The 20594-nt window shown below is 50.0% G+C and overlaps 1 protein-coding gene across 3 annotated transcripts in view; it reads left to right on the top strand.

Moving 5' to 3' along the window:
• The first annotated feature begins 3398 nt into the window (after window positions 1-3398).
• Window positions 3399-20594, top strand: part of GOLGA3 (golgin A3) — a 44449-nt gene continuing 27253 nt past the window's right edge. The window contains exons 1-8 of one of the 3 annotated variants that reach the window (XM_045296753.1): window positions 3399-3435; window positions 10960-11272; window positions 12281-12442; window positions 14867-14979; window positions 15436-16115; window positions 16518-16629; window positions 17863-18169; window positions 19668-19870. In XM_045296753.1, coding sequence (XP_045152688.1) covers window positions 11146-11272; window positions 12281-12442; window positions 14867-14979; window positions 15436-16115; window positions 16518-16629; window positions 17863-18169; window positions 19668-19870 — 1704 coding nt within the window. In that variant the 5' untranslated portion in view covers window positions 3399-3435; window positions 10960-11145. Of the gene's footprint in view, window positions 3436-10857; window positions 11273-12280; window positions 12563-14866; window positions 14980-15435; window positions 16116-16517; window positions 16630-17862; window positions 18170-19667; window positions 19871-20594 lie in introns of those variants that run through there. The other 2 variants (XM_045296752.1, XM_004709758.2) reach the window with 2 other exon arrangements.

The raw sequence follows: 20594 nt of genomic DNA, 5'->3' as shown, positions 1-20594 counted from the left end.
GACCATCAGCTTTTGTCTTCTGAAATGTGAAAAGGCCAGATATCTATCCGAGTTTACCTACTGTCGATTTAGACACACGATGACCCCCACGTACAACAAAATGAAACACTGCTAGGTCCTGCATCATCCTTACAGTTGTCCCCGTGTTGAGCCGTAGTCTTCACCTGGACATCACTGATGTGCATCAGTGCTGCTTCGGCCTTATTTACTGCAGATGAGGCAATGGAAAGCACCATGGTTTACGTCTAGTGCACCTTCGTGTGCAAAGTGGTGCCATTGTTCCTCAACACTTTAAAGAGCTCTTGGGCAGCAGATGTGCCCAAAACAGTATGCCCTTTGAGTTTTTGCTGCTGCCATGAGCACTGACTGGATCCAAGCAAGACGAGATCCTGGACAACTTTGGTCTTTCCTCCGTCTACCATGCTGTGTTGTGAGGACGTGTGTTTCCTTGTATTAAGTTGCAAGCCATACTGAAGGCTGCAGTGTTTGATTTCCGTCAGAAGTGCATCGAGCCCTCTTGGCTTTCAACAAGCAAGGTCATACCAATTGCATATCACAGGCTGTTAGTAAGCCTTTTCTTCCATCCTGACACCGCCTCTTTCATAGAATCCAGCTGCTTGAATTATATGCTCACTGTACAGATGCAGTAAGTATGGTGAAAGGGTGTAACCCTGATGGATACCTTCCTGATTTTAACCATGCACTAGTCTCGTTGTATTTGAGCAACTGCCTGTTGGTCTATGTAGAGGTTCTGCATGCATACACTGAAGTGTTTTGGACTTCTCATTATCCACAGTTATCTACAGTTTGTTATGATCCACACAGTTGAATGCCTTTGCATAGCCAAGAAGGAATAAGTAACCATCTTTCTGACATTCTCTGCTATCAACTAAGATCCACCGACATCAGCAATGATATTCCATGTGCCACATCCTCTTCTGAATTCCAGCTGAATTTCTGGCCTCTCCCTTCAATGCACTGCATTCAGTTGTTGAATGATCTTCAACAGCTTACTTGCATGTGATGTTAACAATCTTGTTCTAGAATTTCCACATTCTGTTGACTCACCTTTCCTTGGAATGGGTCCAAATATGGGTCTCTTCCAGTCAATTGGCCCAAATTTCTTGGCATAACCGAATGAGTGCGTCCAGTGCTTCATCAGCTTACATTTCATTTGGTATTCTGTCAATTCCCAGAACCTTGGTTTTCATTAAAGCCTTCATAGCAGCTAAATCTTCCTTCAGTACCATTGTTTCTTGATCCATATATGCTACCTCCTGTAATGACTGAACATTGGCCAATTTTTTTTTGGGGGGGGGCGTGTTCCTATGGCTCTATATTCCTTATATATTTTAATGGTTCCTGCATAATTTAATACTGTATTGTTCAAAGGTATATAGGTTTAAAATGTCAATTTCCTCAGACTATCATTTCTTTTAAATTTATGAGTTGTCATTTGCTACAAGGAAGTTTTATGTCCACCCTACTGTGTGTTTTAGTATCTGTACTCATGGATTCTTTTTTATCAGTGTGTTATAATAAATGATTGCCATAATATATTTTTATGTTCAAATTGACTCGGACTGACATATCTTTTGCAGTATCCCATAGAGTTGCAGATTAACTAGATTTTTGTGTGCACACAGTTTAATTTCTCTGGGAAAAATGTCCAGGATTCCAATTCCTGGGTTATATAGTTAAGCGGATGCATGATCCTTTTATGAAAATGCCAAACTATTTTCCGAGTGACTGTTCTATTTCAAGTAACTGTTCTATTTTACATCCCTATTAACAAAGTTTGAGAGATCAAGTTCTTCCACGTCCTCTCAGTACTTTGGATTGTTACTATTTTAATTGTATTTTAGTTGTTCTAACAGGTATGCAGTCATATTTCAATGTGGTCTTACTTTTGCATTTCCCTAATGATTAGTGATGTTGAACATCTTTTAACAAGTCCATTGTTACCTGCTTAAGGAGCTTTGGTGGTGGTGGTGAGTAAGAATGTGGACTGTTAACTGTAAGGTCAGCAATTCAAACCCACCAGCTGCTCTGCGGTTGAAAAGGCGGCCACCTGCTCTCGTCAGATTTGCATCCTTGGAAACCCTACACAGAGATTGCTGTGATGGCAACATATTTCATTTGGTTTATTGTCGTCTGTTTGACCGGTTTCATGAAATATCTCTTAAAGCCTTTTGTCCATTTTATCGTTTTATTTAATTTTTTTACTGTTGAGTTTTGTGACTGGTTTCCCTCTCTCAGATAATATGAATTGCAATCTTTTTCTCCCTCACAACCAGTTAACCTGTCTTTTCACCATCTTAACAGGATACTTTTCAGAATAACAATTTTGACTCTGAGAAAGTCCAGTTGACAAATTTTTCTTTTATGGATTATGCTTTTGGTGTAAGGTCTAAGAACTCCTTCTTTAAAAAATTTATTCATTGTATTGGGAGCTCTTACAGATTTTATAACATTCCATAGTTCAATCACATCAAGCAGTACTGTACAATTGCTACCACAATTAGTTTCAAACATTTTCTTTCTTCTTGAACTTGATATCAGCTCCCCTATATCCCCTCCCTCCCCCACCCTTCCCCTCAGGAACCCTTTATTTGCTTCCCCCCCTATAATAGTTTTTCTTTGTTTGCTATAGCTTGCACAATCCAATATACCCATTCACATACAATTCTGTTGTTCAATTCCATCAAGGTGGGTTATACAATCATCAAGGCTTATTCACGCTCGAAGTGGCAACATATTTCCATACTTCTAAAAGCTTTGTTAAGTGAAAGTACGGGCTAGTTTACATTTACATATGATTGATTACATCGAAAAGAACAAGAAATATACAAAACAATGTATAGAAACTAGTAATAAGTGAAATCAACAAGCTCAGCATACATAAGTTTTTTATTTGAATTACTCAAAAACCAATCATGTTTCTATATACTAAAACTGATTATGTGTAAGATACTCAGAGCCACTTGGAATTGCTCCATAAATAACGGGCCGGGCCAGCGCCCTCTACGTGTGAGCCACACTATGACAAGGCGGTAGGCCAACCGGCGGAGCAAGGGCGGGGACCAGGATTACGTCACTTCCTCCGGAAGCTCGATGTCGGACGCCCTACGAGTCCGGAGGTTGGGTATCTCTCGAGAAAGGGTCACAGGCTCCGAGGTTTCACGTTCTTGATGCCTCCTCTGGCCTGGCGTGAGTGGGCAGAATCTCGACCCTAGGACCGGGCCTTCCCCAGCCCGACTGGCGGGCGGAAGAGGACAGCCTCGCTTCCGGAACGCAGGCAGCGCGCCTCACTTGTTCCCTGGGGACTCCGCGGCCGTTGCACCGCCGTGCCCCGCCCCTCGTCCCGCCACGTCTCCGCCAGAGCCGCTGGAGAGCCGCCGGATGGGGCTACCTTCCCGGGGCCCCAGCGCCTGGGTGAGGATCGCAGGTGCCCCCCGGAGAGGGCGGGCTAGACGGACGGAGGACAGGACAGGCCGGGCGCGCCTGTTACCCGCGGCGGCGCGGCCGGCGGGCCAGTGAGTTACGGTCTTTCACTGGCACTGACCGCGGGGCCTGGACGCCGCGTTCTGCTGTCAGCGGAGCTGACACGGCACCTCGGGGTCTCTGGTCATCGCCTAAAGGGCCGTGGATCGTTTCAAAGGCGCGTTCTGCCCTGCGGCATATTGCAGAGGCCGTGGCGATGGCACGCGTTGCAGCCGTGGGGTCCTTTTGCAGGCCTTCTCGCTAGTCAACCAGTCACGACCCTGTGGTCTATGTGAGCGGGAGCAGAAAGCCTGATGGTGCGCCCCTTTGTTTGCCACTCCCGGGACAAACGAATTGTCTTCTGGACTCGAGGTGCTTAGAGATATCTCCCGATGCACCCTCTTCCACGGGGAGTGGGCCAGGCTTTTGTCCCTGGTGTGAACTAGGTTGCTGAGCGCTACTTGTGTGACAGGCAGTGTCACTGTCGGTGCTGGGACGCAGTGGCCAAGTGTGTCAGGCCCTGCCCTTAAGTCTGGCGGAGGGGACACAGACCACAAATGAGTATTGGCTGGTGGTGGGGGCAGGAAGCTAATTTAGGGCGTGGAAAGGCTCGGGGAAGTAGGTGACTCTTGAGCCAGTGCCTCTAGGGCCAAGAAGCTAACCTCAAAAGCTGCTGGAGAATGGTTCTGGAGAACTAACAAGTATAAAGACCCTGAGGGAGGGAGGGAGGAGTAAGTTTGGGGTTCTTAGGTAGAAAAATGTGGCCAGGGTGTGGTGGAAAAGTAGGACAGTATAAGCAATAAAAGTAGCCCGATTGGCCAGTGGGTTAAATGTTGGGCTGCTGACCAATCAGCCACTCTGGAAAAAAAGACGAGGCAGTCAGCTTCCATAAAGACTTCAGAAAAACCCAAGGACAGTTCTACATTGTTCTTTAGGGTCACAGCCCATGCAGGGGGTTCTTACAGGGGATGAGGCTGAAGGTAAGCAGGACCAGGTTGCTTGTGGCTTTATCGTTTATGGGTAGAGGTTTATTTGACTTTTATTATCATTGTGGTTGACAGCACAGGGATATTGTGAGCCATTACATAGATTTTTAAGTTGTCTCTTTTAAGATATCATATAGAACCCTTTACTGATGTGATAGCTTTCAGTTACAACGTACCTTGGATGGCAAGAAAGGGGATCTACATTATAACTTTGTCATGTAATGTAACCTGAGTGATTTCTCAAGTGAGAATACCATTAATTGACCTTTGTCAGTTAAAGGGGAAAATAATCATCACTGCTGCTGTTTGATGAGGGCCATTTTGAGCTAATTTCCTTATTACCACACTTTATTGCTAAGGAAACAGGCTCAGAGTAGTTCAAGGAATGTACCCTAGAATTCACATCTAAGTAGGAACCAGAATTTGAAGCAGAGGAATCTGACACAATCACTGTGTTGTGGGGAAGTAGATGGCTAGTCATATTTTGGGTTTTCACTCTGTATACAGGCAGACCTCCCTGTACTACGCTTTGCTGACTCTGCATAACCCTGCGTTGAGCAGGTTTATATGTGCTCCCCACCCCCCACGCCCCACTCACCTTATGTCTTGTTTTGATCATTTTCACAATATTTCAGTCTCTTTCATTATGCAATAGACGACAGTATAGGGTCAACATCCCTTCAACATGTCCTGAAAAACCTGAAAATTGGGACGACCTGCTTTACCGCAGCCACCGTTTTATTGCGGTGGTCTGGATTCAAACCTGCAATGTGTCCAGGGTCTGCCTGCCTGTATGGGCTTTTCTATGTTTACTTGTGGTGATTGTTGTGACCTCAGCCAGACTTACCCATAATGGGAATCCCGTTTTCCTCTCAGCGGGGCTGTGCCACTTCTGAATGCCATGGGAACTTCTCAGATCAGGCCTAGTGGAGGAGATGGAGCTAGGCCACTTGGCCCACCCCAGGAAGGAGGGACATTGGAAGTCCTGGGTATGCCTGAGCTCTGGTTCTCATTGTGGAGTCCCTGGGTGCCAGGAACTCAAAATAAGAGAAGTAAGGAGTGGGCCACCCTGGCACCCTGTCTCCTATTTGGCTTGCCTGCTTCAGGAAAGTAGAATTTCCTTGGATGCTGTTCTTTCCTGGATGGTGCCAAGTATAGATGCTGTCAGTGTTGCCCCTGTGATACGTCCTTGGCTATTGTTCCTCCACCTGCCCCACTGGTTGTCGTGTTTTCTTTAATGGCGGAGTGAATCTGGCTAGTTCTGCTGGTTGACCTGCTCTTCTTGCTTACTCAGGTGATGTTGCTTCTCTGGGTTGCTGCCACAGTGTGCTGCCTTTCTGGTCTACCACTCCAGGGCATTTTATTCCCCTCCCTGGATCCATGACTCCAAAATACTTGCCCTAATTGTGGTCAAAATACGCATAGTAATGTATGTATATATCTTTAAACCAGGTGCCTTCTTAACAATGGCTACATATATAATTCAGTGACATTGATTACATTCAAGTTGTGCCACCATTTTCTCTATCCATTGGCAGAAATATCCTACCATAATCAGTATGAATTCAGTGACCCTCAAGCAAATACTCCGCCTCTCCTCTCTCCTCTCTCCTCCTACCCCTGGAGCCACTAAGAATCATTGATTCTTTATATTTGCTTATTTCACTTAGATGAGAACATGAAATATTTTTTGACTGCATGTTTTTGTTCAGTGTAATGTTTTTCAGTTCATCCGTGTGACAGCATGCATCAGGATTTACTTGTTCTTCAAAGCTGGGTGGCATGCCATTGTGTGTAATTACACTGCGGTAAAGAAAAAAAATGTTTACTCTGCTTTAGATAAATTTTTACGATCAAATTAGTTTCCCATTTGGTAGCTTTTGCATCAGTTTCTGAGATGTTAATTGCAGTCCCTACAATATATCAACACTCTCCCTTTTCCACCCTGGATTTCCCATTATTTAAAATCTGGATTTTCAACCCTTTCCTGCCTTCTCATCTTTGCTTTTGGGCAGATGCCACTTTGATCTATATTGATTGTTCTACGGAGCCCTCAACTCTTGGGTGGTGGTGACTACTGTATGGGCCTGTCCATTTTGGCTGAAACATGGTCTCTGCGAATGGCCTCGGTTCCAGGTCAGAAGGGTGCCTTAGGGTCATAGTCTTGGGTGTCCCTCCAGCTTGTTTCAGATCAGTGAGTCTGACCTTTTTTATGAATTTGATTATTGTTCTACATTTTGCTCTTGCTTTGTCCAGGACCCTCTGTTGTGATTTAGTCAGAGTAGATGGTCATGGTAACCAGGCACTATCTAGTTCTTCTGGTCTCGTGGTCATGTAGTATTATACCACTTACTTGTCCATTCATCTGTTGATGGACATTTTGGTTATTTCTACCTTTTGGCTATTGTGAACAGTGTTGCAAAGGACGCTGGGCTACTGATTTCTGTTTGCATTTCTTCCTTTGCTTCTTCTAGGAACACTTAGTCTTGGGATTGGTGGAGGGGTGTGTGTGTGTGTGTGTGTGTGTGTGTGTGTGTATTTTCAGTATTCTGAAGAATCACCACACTGGCGGAGCCAGTGTGTCTTCCCACCAGGAGTGGGTGAGAGTTCCAATTTCTCTATAACCTCGCTAACCCTTTCCTTTTTTTAAAAAAAACAAAACATTGTCATTCTAATGGAGATGAGGTGATATTGCATTGTGTCTTTGATTTACATCTCCCTACTGACTTATGAGAGGAGGCTGGGAGGAGCTAGCTGTGAGTTAGGTGTTGGACTGCGACACACACATTTAGCGGTTCAAACCCACTACCACTCTGAGGGCGAAAGATGAGGTTTTCTGCTCTGTGAGTATTGACAGTATCAGAAACCCTACATAGAATTGCTGTGAGTTAGAATTGAGTCACTGGCAGTGGGTTTGGTGTTTGGTTCTGGGGGCTAATGGTGCTGAGCACCTGTCATGTGCAACATGTTGGCTCTGTTCTCATTGGTGAGATGGCGAGGTCCTGTGAGTGTTGATTGGCTTGTAGTTTTCACAGGAGCAGTTTTATGGATGTGCAAAGGCAACATTGATACTCGGGGATACAGCTGTTTCGTCTTCTAGGTTTGCCGCCATTGTTTGAGTTGCTAAGGGTGGCACTTGGCATTGCCAGGGATGTAATTCAGATGAGTGGTACTTGGAACTAGGGAGTGTCTGCGATGTAAGAAAGCAGACTTAGAGGGATTTCTGCTTCTAGGGACTCCCACTTGGATGGCGTAGATAAGTTAGCTTTCCACGGGTGGGAAATACCTTGGTCCTTGCTTCTCAAGAGAAAGAATTCATGCTGAAGCCTGCTTGGTGGTCCAGTGAGTTTTACATAGAAGCAGTTTCAGGCGTTACAGTAAACTGAACACAAGCCAGAGAGAGAGTCCGCGGCATAGCTGTTCAGGACGGCAGCACAGCTGTACCGAGCTGTGTGTAGCCGCTGGGAGAGCGTGCTATCTCAGAGTTTCTGGCTTTTCAGGCCCTCTCCACCCTACCCCTACCCTGTTGGGAGACCTGGTTGATGATACTGTTTGACCCCATTGGCTGAATTAAGCCCACCTGGCCTTGGTGTGTGTGCATGCCCTCTAGCCTTAAGCAGCTTCCAACTTCCTGTAATGGGCAAGGGAGGCTTTGGCATTTAGAGGGACAACCCCTAATTCTGCCTCTAGCTACCTAACAGATACACCTATGCACATTCACACATCGACATACACACTCACTCACACAAATGGACACACACACAAGCATAATCACATTCACACAGACATGCACAAACCACAGATACAGCACACACATACATGCTCACACTCAGACACATATACACCACTCAAACTCACCACACAGACATACGTAGACCGCATGCATGCACGCTCATGCTCATTCACACTCATGCAGAGAGCACACACATACATTCACACACAGTTGCAGTGTGTGGGTAAAGATAGTGGTAGCTAAAGGGAAAGGATGAGGCTGTGGGCAGAGAGGCAGAGCAGAGAGCCATTGGAGGCGGTCACTCCCAGTGGTGGTTTTGGAAGAAGAGCATCTCAACCGGGGGCTCAGCTTCTGCAGAGCCATGGGTGCAAGAAAAGCATTCAGTCAGCAAACACTTCCCACCGCCGTTTGTGTGCGAGCACAGGGCATTGTGGGGATCAGTACCAAAAGGCAGAAACCAAGTTTTCAAAACCAATGACCTTTCAAAGTAGAATGCTTGCTGTTTCATAGGGTGTCTGGGCTTGCAGTTTGTTGTGTCTATAGGGTAGGTATTACCAAGATTCTCCATGAACTTGGTGAAAGGGATTTTATGTGGGATATGCCAGAACAGGTGTGTTCTTTAAACCCCTCTGTCAGACCAGCTTGACTAGAGAAACAAATCCAGGGACACTCGTGTGTAAGAGAGAGAGCTTTATATCAAAGAGCAATTGTATATTGAGGAAACATCCCAGCCCGGTCCAGATCAAGTCCATAATTCTGATCTTAGCCCATATGTCCAATGCTAGTCCATAAATTCCTCTTTCGACTCACACAGCACATGCAATGATGTCAAATGCAGGAAGACCCCAGGCCAGTGGGTAGAGAGCCTTGTGGATCCAGTGGCAGTGGAAGCATCTCAATGCTGGCGTGGGTCTCCACGAGACTTCTCCAGCTCTCTGAGTGTCTCAACAGCAGGAAAGGGACGGCAGAGAAGAGAGGGGGTCCGGCCTCCAATGAGCTATTTATCTCCATAGAGCAGTGGTTCTCAGCCTTCCTAATGCCGCCACCCTTTAAAACAGTTCCTTGGGTTGTGGTGACCCCCCAACTATAAAATTATTTTTGTTGCTGCTTCATAACTGTAATTTTGCTACTGTTAAGGAATGTCATGTAAATATCTGATATGCAGGATGTATTTTCATTGTTACAAATTGAACTTAATTAAAGAATAGTGATTAAAGCATTAATTAAAGCATTTACCCAGTAATTATAATTCATGAAGTATCGTTTTACCTCCAGTACTGCTGCTTTCAACACAGCAGCTGCTTTTAACAGAGTAGCTGCTCTCTACACGGTAGCTGCTCTCTACACATGGGTGATTGGTCCGCATAAGTACATTATGGTGCCAACCCTGTCACATACACCTGTATTTGTGTGGGGTGTAGGTGATGGGGTTGGCGCGATGTGTGGGCGTATCTGCATGTGGGCGGACCGCCTGGAGACAGAGGAGCGGTGTGTCGGTTCCTAAGACCATCGGAAATATGTGTTTTCTGATGGTCTTAGTGGACCCCTGTGAAAGGGTTGTTCAACCCCCAAAGGGGTCGCCACCCACAGGTTGAGAACTGCTGTCGTAGAGCCTCCAAATGAGGTCATCAAGCTGTGACCTGACTGACAGGCTAAATAAACTTCACCCCTTCACTCTTAATGCACTCAAGTTGATAAGAGATTATATAACTACCCCACCCTCCTTCCAGCCCCAAGGACCCACTCGGCTATCCTCCCACCTTGGGAATCACTTGTAGGTGAAAGGTTGAGCTTTCACAAAGACACAGCAGAGTGAAAACTCTTAGGGCACACGAGATGGGTTTTGAGCGAAGCCTCATTCCTGTCGTTTCTGTGTTACGGGTCTGACATGTGCCAGGGCTGCGTGGGCCCTGGGCTGACCCCAGGTTGCTCGATCACAGTGCTTTCTGGATTAGCTGTAGTGGGCTTGATCACTGCAGTTCTCACCGGCTCTGAGACGCCTTTGCACCAGCGGTACATGTGTTTGTCACCACGTGCCTTGCCACGCTGTCATCAGCAGCACTGTCAGTTATGCGCTGTGTCTCTGGCCTGTGGGGGCCGAAGCAGCAGAGGGGGATATGGTTTATCAGTTATGGGCCCGTGCTGATAGCATTTCACAGGGAGACATTCCTGGGACACATGGTGACTGCACCGGTGGTCTGGCTGTGCCCACCAGCCTCTTGTCAAGGAGATAGGGGGAGGACAGGATTCCGGAAAGCAGCCAGACAGTCGTGCTGCTGGCAGTGGGTGCCAGCCCCTCTGTGGGAGGATGGCCTGCTTTAGCTTTTCCCTGTGGGTTCCATACAGACTGTGGACGAGAGAAGCCAGGTGGATGGTTTTTCTATCATGAAAGGTATTCAACACAGAACGGAGCATAAAGGTAATAATGAAGCTGGCAGTAAATGTCAGCATTTCTGCAAATGGACTCAGAGCTTCTCTGGGACCTTATCTGTTGATAAGGAGGACGCGTCAGTGCTCTATCGGTGCACTTCGGAAGTGAAAGATGACTGCCTGCCAAATGCGTACCCTTAAACAGGTGATGGCATCCTGCTGGCATAGAGATGAGGAGTTTCACCATAGCTGCCTTTTCTGGGTGCTCTCAGTCCTCCGGTCCCTGCGGAGTCCTCGGGCCCAGGCCCTTGGCTGCCACCTTATATGTATCGCTAATCCTGAAATATGGAACTTCCGAACACATTCCTTCTCTTCCTGCCCTACCAGCTATCATGACATCAGTGAGCTGCACTAGAAGCCGGCTGGGACTTTAGATCTGCTTCAGACCCTGGGAAGCATGGTGCGGTCCTTCCAGCGCGTGTTCAGCTGCTGCTGATAGAGAGAACCCAGCCTTGCTAGCAGGTCTCTGACCACCACGTGCCATCCCGCATCACTCCGTCCGCACGCATCGCCATGGACAGTGCGTCTGCCAGGCATGGTGACCTCTCAGAGTCTGATGGTGGCACCTCCTCAGGTATCGGGACCCTTCGGGATCACCCAGACTCTCCAGTGCAGCCTGTCGAGTGGGGTGCAGCCTGGGGTAAGTCACGAGTCTTCATTCATTTAAGGGTGTTCTTAGACATCTCTTGAGTGTTGTTTCTTGTTTGATGCTTATTCTGAACTTACCGCCATTAGTGAGAAACAGGAAACCGATTGCTCAGTGATTCTGGGGCCACAGCGTAGGGGCCCCGTGGTTCTGGGTCACGGGAAGGGAGGGTGTGATGGCCTAGGAGGGTGACAGCACAGTAGTTCTAAGGCCACAGGGTGCTGAAAGTCTGAGTTGTATGGGTTGGGACTCGTGTTTGCAAATGGAAAATGGCAGGAGCCCCCTGGAAGTAGCTGGAGCGGAGGGGCTTTCCTGGAGACGGCCGTGTGCAGCCGGCTAGGCTGCACCTTGGAGCCACTAGAGGCGCGCACGAACCCGGGACCCTCGGGGACTTCTCGCCGTGGGCACAGGAGGCTTCAGAAGTGACGGCAGGAGAGACGAAAGTCGCGTCTCTCTTCCCTTTTTCTTCTTGGTGCAGTAAACAGTCCCGCCCACTGTCACTGTGGCAGGTGGGACACAGGTAGTCGTGGGCAGTTGGTGGGCCAGGCGGGCCAAGAAGCTGAGCTCTGTGCTGATCCCTTGGAGCCTACCTGGGGGCTCCTCTCCAAGCCGGGTGGGTGTGTGCTTGGAGTCGTCCTCGTCCCGTGAGGCGGCCCGGTGGCCCTGCTGCACTGTCAGCCTTCCCTTACTCTTGTATTTTTTCCTGTCTGTATCTTAAACAGCTTATCTTGGGGCTTCTCACAGAGCTGTTGACATGAAAAGGCAAACTTAGTATTTGAATCGCACAGCTGTGGGTGGTGGGGTGCTCGTCCCACGTTGTCTACTGGAGGGAAGAGCGTCCGGGGCTGCTCTGCTCTCCAAAGGAGCCCGTCCGTCCATGAGAGGTGTGAGAGCTGCTCTTGGTCTCCGAGGAGTCTCCCTGTGGCCCAGTGAAGCCATGTGTTTGAACAGTGATTTCTTCCGGTGTTAGGGCCCGATGCTCACCACGGCTTTCTTTTCCAGGTGCCAAGGGAACAGCAGGCACAGCTCCGGGTGAAGGAGAAGGCCTGGAAGTGCCCAGCCAGGGCCACAGCTGTCCAAATGGGGCTGTGCGGCCCTACCCAGGCCCTGTGCTACCTCTCGACCCCACCCCTCACCCTGTGGTGGTTGCTGACTCAGCTCCAGGTGTGGCTGGTTTCCATGACAACCTAAGGAAATCTGAGGGCACTAGTGCTGAGGGCAGTGTTAGAAAAGAAGCTTTGCAGTCTCTCAAACTAAGTCTTCCTATGCAAGAAACGCAACTGTGTAAGCATCCACCCCCCCACCTCCCACGCCCTTCTTGCTCTCCTTCCCGGAGGCAGATGGGCCATTGCTGTGTGTGTGTGTGTGTGTGTGTGTGTGTGTGTGTGATCGTGTCATTGTGAAAAGCACACAAGTGCTTGGTGTGAAGCCCTCGGTGACCTCGTGCCTCGGCACCATAGTCACCCGAGGGGCAGTCTGGCTGACAGGGCTGTGTTGAAGAGACGGCAACTACTGTGCGCGTGCAGCTTTTTCTACGACTTTCGTTAATGAATGTTGACCACGTGCTGCTCTCTGGGGCTTCTGAGGTGGACGGACTGCACACCAGAGGCCATGAGCCTGGAACCCTTGGGACCCTTTTACCCTTCTTTGCCTGCCTGCCCCCGCAGGCCGGTCTTCATGGCCTTGGCAGGTATACACGTGGATTTTGATCAGTTTTTAAAAATTGGATTATGTTGTTAACACTGGTGTGTTTTTCTTATTTATCTCTTTGATAGCAGGGAGTTGGCCCTGTTCTCTGTACATGTCTGCCTGTTGACCGGTGGCCAGTGCTCCAGCAGCACCGTGGTGCATTGGCACCGTAAGTCCAGCTCTCCCTACTAGATGGGGCTCCCGGAGTAGGGCACCGGTCAGCACCCCGTGGTCGGCTATGTGGTCGGCGCCTCCCATGCCCTCCCTCGTTCTCATGCTCACCTGTCTGATAGCGGTGCTGTGGTGTCTTGTTGCTACTTTGATTTGCACTTCTCTGTCACCAGGGAATTTGAGCATCTTTTCGTCCCTGGCCATTTCAGCTGGCTTATCTGTGGACAATCTGTTCCTGTCTCTGCCCATTTTTCTTTGGGGAGATTTGTCTTTTTCTTCAGATGCATAATTTTTTTAGAGCTGCAGGGTGGTTTAGAAATTGTTGGAAACTAGCTGCCCACACACAGGTTGAGAGGCTTCATGTGGATGTCTGGACTCCGTCTCCTAACAGTGGGGAATCACTGGCCTTGGTTGGCTCTGTGTTCTTGGTTTCCCATACGGTCTACTGGATTGTGCTGCCCCTTTTTGACTATATTAGCTCCCTCATGACACTATGCTTATCAGCCCCTGGCTGTCACCCTAAGGCTGTGACTCCTGCCACTTCCTGGAACCTTGCAGCGCTGGTTTATATGCAGCTCACTGAGTTGTCTCGTCAGCCTCAGCAAGAAGTGCAGAAGTTCTTTCAGTGGTCAGTGTCCATGTTAATGATGACAGGAGTCCCTTTCCAGTGAAATCCTGGTGACTGCTCAAATGGTAGGATTTGTTTAAAACAATAGCTCCCACTCCCAGGATGCACATCTGCGGGTGGTGGGCTGGATACAGCTGTGGGACTGCAGGTTCTACAGCACCCTCTGCCACTGTGATGAGTGCAAACGGGGCCACCAACCTGAAACCAGAGTTGATACTCTGGTTTTATAACCATAGTGCTTTTACATCCAAATAGTTGGCCCTGTAGGACCCAAAATAAATGATTTAGGCAATGTGTATTTTAATACTGTTCTCAGGTAGTATGTTATAGTTTGCCTCCTGACACTGGGTGCAGCTGCTGGGCTGGGTCTCAGCTGGTGGAACACTGCAGCTCTTGCAGGTGCCACAGCCTTGACCTTGTAGCGAGTTCCAGGTTTGTCCCATGAAGCCCAGCTCTTCAATGGTGTTATGCCTTTGATAAGCAACCGACTAGTCTAAGTACAATCTTCTTACAAAGCCTCCTTATCACATGGCTAGAACTCAGATAAGCTATGGGTCGAATTATTTCTCAGTCTATCACTACGTCAGGAAACATTGTGTGGTGCCACTTAACTGCTAGTCGGCATTGTCCCTGGTCCTCATCGCTGAATGTTGCTGCTCCGTGGCTGCCTTCTGTACATCCCTGCAGTTTGCTTATGAGGTCTGAGCACAGCGCTAGGCTTTGTGAAGTTTGGAGGTCTGTGTCACAGAGCACGCTCAGCCTTGGGAAAAGCTGTCTGTCAGGCAGTGAGTTCTTTTTGCAATGAAAGAGCCCGTGTTACGCCTCCTTTGTTTTACCAGCTGGACTCCCGTAGCAGCAGTGTGCAGTGGATGGGTGTAAGCTGGTCCCACACTGCTCAGTCTATGACCCAGTGACAGGCTTAGTTTCTTCGCATAGCATTGCCCTTGTGCACTTGATGGCTGTGCTTTATTTGGGACCTAAAGCATATGTTTTAAAAAAAAAAAGCCTACTGGTGATTAAGCATAGAATGGTCCGGGCGTCACTGCTGATGCGTCTGAGCGTTGACATGTTGCGCCTTTTTAACGACTTTCGTGCTGCAGGCTCAACTGAGGCCTCGCTGCCCCCGGAGAGGGAGGAGCAAGTGCGCCTTCAAGCTCGGAAGCGGCTGGAGGAGCAGCTCCGGCAGTACAGGGCGAGGCGGCAGCAGGAGAGGGTGAGTCTCCCCCAGCGCCGGTGCGAACGTCTTTCCACGGCCCGGCCACAGGCTGGGCGCCATGGCAGCATCTGCGCCATCCTCGGCACACTTTGCCAGGTTCGGTGCATCTGTTCACTGTGCTTCGCTGTAAACCTGAGACAAGTTCAATTGAATAGGGCCTTTTTTGTCGTGTTTAAAATTTTGTGTGTGTATATCTGGACAAAAAAAAAAAAAAACATGGTAAGAGAATAGCCAGAAAAGTTTTATAGAAGGCTTATAATGAGCAAGGTGGTTTTCATAGTGCTACAAGCCATTGTGATGAGAGTCAGCGTGTGTGCTAGAGCCTGGTTCATCAGGGATGTAGGTAATTGGGGCAAGATGTGAGTGGTCTGCATAGAAACCACCATTTGGATGGCTGTTTCAGAATGCTTCTTGTCCATTTTAAACATGTTTATAATTTTGTTTCCTTTTCAGTCCAGCCAACCAACCACTAAGACAAGACTTTTCAGCACGTTGGACCCAGAGCTCATGCTCAACCCTGAGAACCTGCCAAGGGCCAGCACCGTGGCCATGACGAAGGAGTATTCTTTCCTGCGCACCAGTGTCCCTCGCGGGCCGAAGGTGGGCAGCTTAGGGCTCCTGGCACACTCCAAGGAGAAAAAGAGTCCCAAATCGAGCAAGATTCGGTCTCTGGCCGATTACAGAACTGCAGATCCAGATGCCAGGGACTCAGGGGGTGGCGCCTCAGCCACCAGCCCCTCTGGGGGTGCTGTGAGCAGGGGCAGCGTGACGTCTGTGGTGTCTGAGGCCAGCCTGCCCCCCGAGGCTGACGCCCACTTAGAGGATGCCTTGCTGGCTCAAGACGACACCTCAGAGGTGGACGGCAGTGAGGCTGGGCTCAGGCTGGACGGGAATGACAGTGACAGCTCCTCCTACAGCAGCGTGTCCACCTGGGGCGCACAGGGCACAGTGCTGGCCGCAACCAGTATCCAGGATGTATCCTCCATGGTCAATGGCCAAGAGGTCACCTCGGATTCCCTGGGACAGTTTCCTTCCATTAAAGATGTTCTCCAAGCTGCAGCAGCTGAGCACCAGGGCCAGGGGCTGGAGGTCAACGGGGACGTCCGGAGCCGCAGAGGAAGCCTCTCGAGCAGGTGGGCTCCCACACTGTCCTGTCTGCATGCTCACCCCTGGGGGCTGTCACCCGTGCCCCCGCCGGCATTCCCTCTCAGGCCGGGCTACTGCTTTCTTGGAGCAGAGTTCAGAGTCTGCATCACTGGCACCCCTTCTTCCTGGGCACAGGCAGTTTTCTAAGTCGCACTGCTTCTTAACCAGCTCGTGGTGTGGTGAGGGTGTCCCAAACCCACGGTGGTCTGAGGGCCGCACTCCTGGCAGGGTGTTCAGTGTCCCTTTGTGCTGTGCAGTAGCTCTCTGCGTACACTTTCTCACCTGTTTGTCTAAGCACTCGGGGCAGAGTGGCAGGGAGGGTGGACTGTGGAGAAGGCCGAGCAGATGCAGGAATGTCGACTACCTGCATGCATGTGTTTTGCCTCCAGCGTGTCCGTGGGGAGCTCTGTTGCTGAGGCCCAGGATGAGATGCTGCAGGTGCTCAAGGAGAAGATGCGGCTGGAGGGGCAGCTGGAGGCCCTGTCGCTGGAGGCCAGCCAGGTAATTTCCTCTGTGTGGACAGGCCCTGGGCTTTAACGCTGCATACGTGTTATTACATAGAAGCTGTTTACTGGCAGTTAGTATATTACAGGCATACCTCAGAAGTACTGCAGGTGCAGTTCCAGACCACAAGAGAAAAGTAAATATCAGAATGAAGCAAGTTACATGTGTTTATTGGCTTTCTGAGGAAGCCTGGTGGTGTAGTGGGTTACACGTCAGGCTGCTAACCGCACAGTCAGCAGTTCAAAACCACCAGTCAGTCCATAGTAGAAAGATGAGGCTGTCTACCCTTGTCCTGACTTAGCATCTCAGAAACCTGTAGGGGAAGTTCTAGTCTTTCCTGCAGGCTCAGTATCAGTTGGAATCTACTCGTGGCAGTGAGTTTAGATTTTGGAATGTGTGGAAAGTGAGGTGGACACCACTACACTGGAGTCTGTTTCCTATGCAGTAACGTGATGCAAACAGTTGAAATGTAAGAATCCCCAAAATGTGGCACAGAGACACAAAGCAAATCCATGCTTCTGGAAAAATGGTGTCGAGAGACTTGCTCAGTGCAGAGTTGCCACAAACCTTAACAATTCTGGAAGCTGCACTGTCTCTGAAACACAGTGTAGTGAAATGCAACGAAATGAGGTACGCTCATGCACTGTCCAAGTTGGCTGGACTCGTCAGCCAGAGGAGGGCTAGGGTGTGTGCAAGGCCTCCTGTGTCCCTCATGGGCGCGCCCGGAGAGCATACAGGCTGGGTGTGGAGAAAGCCGGCAGCCCTGGCCACAGGCCTCTCTGCCACTTGCACCACTTTTGCTGATGTGGGTTCTGGGTTTTTCTGAGGCTGATCTAAGAGGGCTTCAAAAGCTTAGGGAAGATTTGCATGAAAGATAATGGGATCTTCCCATGAACTTTTAGAAGCTCTGGTGTTTCTCTTGTATTACCACTCACATTTCGGTTGTTGCAGTTTTTTGTGATTTTAGTCTCTGAGTTTTCCTCTCACCCGTTCCTGTGCTGTGTGGCAGCGTTCACCGTTCTGCCTGGCTGTCTCTGTGCTCAATCGTGGTTTTGCCTCGCCTTGAGTGGACGCGCCACCTATGCCTCCCAGGCCTGTTTAGGACTCATCTCGGGGACGTTGCTGGGTGGCTGGCCAGGTTTTTTGTTCTAATGTGAAGTTAGCCAACTTTGTCTCACTGGCCCTCTCACTTGGTTCTCGTGAAGTAACTACATGTTGGGGCTGTTTCAGGCACTGAAGGAAAAGGCCGAGTTGCAGGCGCAGCTGGCCGCCCTGAACACCCGGCTGCAGGCGCAGGTTGAGCACGGCCAGAGCACCCAGCAGAGGCAGGACTCGCTCAGTTGTGAGGTGGACACCTTGAAGCAGTCCTGCTGGGACCTGGAACGTGCCATGACTGACCTGCAGAGCATGCTGGAAGCCAAAAATGCCAGCCTGGTGTCCTCCAACAGTGACCTGCAGGTGGCCGAGGAGCAGTACCACAGGCTCCTGGCCAAAGTGGAAGACATGCAGAGGAGCATGCTCAGTCAGGATAACACCGGTGAGTCTCCAGCGCTCGCGAGGCCTGTCGTTCCTGTCCAGTGAGTCTTGTCTGGTTTACGGCCTGCTCTGCTATAACAGTGATCTATATGGCTGTGGGTTTAGACTGCTTTATAAGTTATGCTTCTGTAACGAGATTGCACCTTTTGGTGGCGCTCACAGTCCTACAGGTTTTACACAAGTTGCAAGGGGAGTGATTGGAGCTTGGAGGTTTTCTGTGGAGCCTCTACGAATACTGACAAAGTAGAGCGGCCATATGCACAGCTTCATATTTTAAAATATTTACATCATCACCGAGGGTGCTGCTTAGGCATCTGCTCCCACCTGCTCCCACCTCCGGGAAGTGGGGTCCCTCTAGGGACCCTGTGCAGGGGCAGCAGTAGAGCCACTGCGCAGCACATTTGTTCTCCTGAGTTGGGTCTGGGTGTGAGCAGCCAGTCATTGAGAGTCTGAAGCAGTTAAGGATTGTGTAGTTGCAAGTACTAGAAAATGCAGCCCAAGTTGCCCTCCACAGAAGAAGGGCGGGGAGGCACGAGAAGTGGGGGTGCACGTGAAGCTGGGGGAGGCCCAGTGCAGGGTCTCTCTCTGCCCTCAAGCCAGAACCAGGGGAGCCCGGGTGAAGTCTGGCATGCTGCCACAGGCAGAGGGCTCAGTTCCCAGTCAGGTGGTGGCCTTCTTTCAGAGCCGCCACCAGGTGGCGTGGTCATCCAGGTGACCTGGACTCCTGTCCCCTCTTCCTGAGGATGCTGTGTGTCTCCCCGCCTCATGCATCGCCTCGGCTCAGGCCGGTCCCTGGCATTCTCTGTCTCTGAGCGTCCAGGTGGTGGTGACAGCAGTTCTCCCTGAGGGTGCCAGAGGCAAGGCAGGCCCTCAGCACTGTGTTAGACTGCCGTCACCCTGCGGCCTCTCAGCAGGCGTGTTCGCATACTTCCCTCCCACAGCCGCTGTCACAGCAGAGGGCTCCTCTTCCAGCCTCAGACACGGGCCCCTAACGGAGGAGGACCCTCTCTTGTGTGTGAACCCTGCAAATCCCTCCCAGTCCTACGGGCTCTAATCAGGCCACATGGCCTCACTAAATGTTTACCACGGCGAGGTCATCTCACTGCTCATGGGGTAGGTAGGGATCCTGCAGGCAGTCCTGAACAAGTCACCTGTGTACACTGAGCCGCTTGCACTGCTGTGTTTGCCCTTTCTGTGTCTTGTTTTTATTTTAGATTTGGGGGAAAGCCTTGAGTGGATAGTGTTTTGTCATTTAAGTCCATGTAGGCTGTTACATTTTGTTTCGGCTGTCGGTGAACTCCAGTCTTCTGGTTAGAGTTGACACATGGGCTGACCAGAGGTGACCCACTGCACAAAGGCCTCGTGAGCTCGACTTGGAGTTAAGAGGACACCCCCGGGCCAGCAAGGATAGGAGCGTGGTGTCTGTGTCTTGTCCTCAGAGAGCGGCTCAGGCATGTGTGTGTCTGCGTGTGTATCTGAGCGATGTGTGTTCTTTTCAGTGCATGACCTGAGACAGCAGATGTCGGCCCTTCAGAGCCAGCTGCAGCAGGTGCAGGTGGAGCGCACGACACTGACCAGCAAGCTGAAGGCATCACAGGCTGAGATCGCGTCCTTGCAGAGCGTCCGGCAGTGGTACCAACAACAGCTCACAATGGCACAGGAGGCCCGAGTCAGGCTGCAGGGCGAGATGGCCCACATCCAGGTGTGGACAATATGGCCAGGACTGACACAGTGGGGCGAGGGACTCTGGCTTGACCAGGCTAGCACTATTGCTGTATTTAATGGGGCTGGGTCCTTGAATCACAAAAATGTATTTCTAAGTTTCTCAGGAAAATTAAAATGCGAAATCTCTCTCCCTACCCCCATTCCAACCCCCTTCTCCTGTGCAGGAGCCTCTTCCTTGAACTCTCAGGGGTCTCTGCTTCTGTATTGAGCAGCTGGTTGTTCCTAGTCAACCTCCCTCTGAAACTTGTGTCCTTTGGCTTTGGCTCCCAGTCCCCTCCCTCCTAGAACGCTCAGCCCTGCTGTGGACATGCCAGCACTTCCCATGGGAATGGTTTGTGTTTGGGGCCTGTAGCATAGTTGTCCTCGGTTGTTACTGTGTTGGTTGTGCTCAGACCTGGCCGACATCTGAGGGACAGGAGACTGTCCATACCCTCAGGTGGTGTCACATTGGACACTTGTGGACTGGGAGCTCCTAAGGGCACTGAGGTCGCATGTTCAGGCCACCTCGGGTTCTGAGCAGCAGGCGGTAGGCGATGGAGATGCTGAAGAGGAAGGGCTGCTATCGACAGGAGCCCTGCCTCAACGTCAGAGCACTTCTGGGAACAGACTCGTGATCACTTAGTCTGCGTGTACTTAGCAGTGGACTCTATGGTCTCCCTCTTCTTGCCCCCCTTGCCTCCGATCAAATATTGTAGGTTTTA

The sequence above is a fragment of the Echinops telfairi genome, unplaced genomic scaffold (genome assembly GCF_000313985.2).
Source record: "Echinops telfairi isolate 266 unplaced genomic scaffold, ASM31398v2 ScPeMD7_7412;HRSCAF=8450, whole genome shotgun sequence".
Lineage (NCBI taxonomy): Eukaryota > Metazoa > Chordata > Mammalia > Afrosoricida > Tenrecidae > Echinops > Echinops telfairi.
This window is presented reverse-complemented; position numbering and strand designations above follow the sequence as displayed.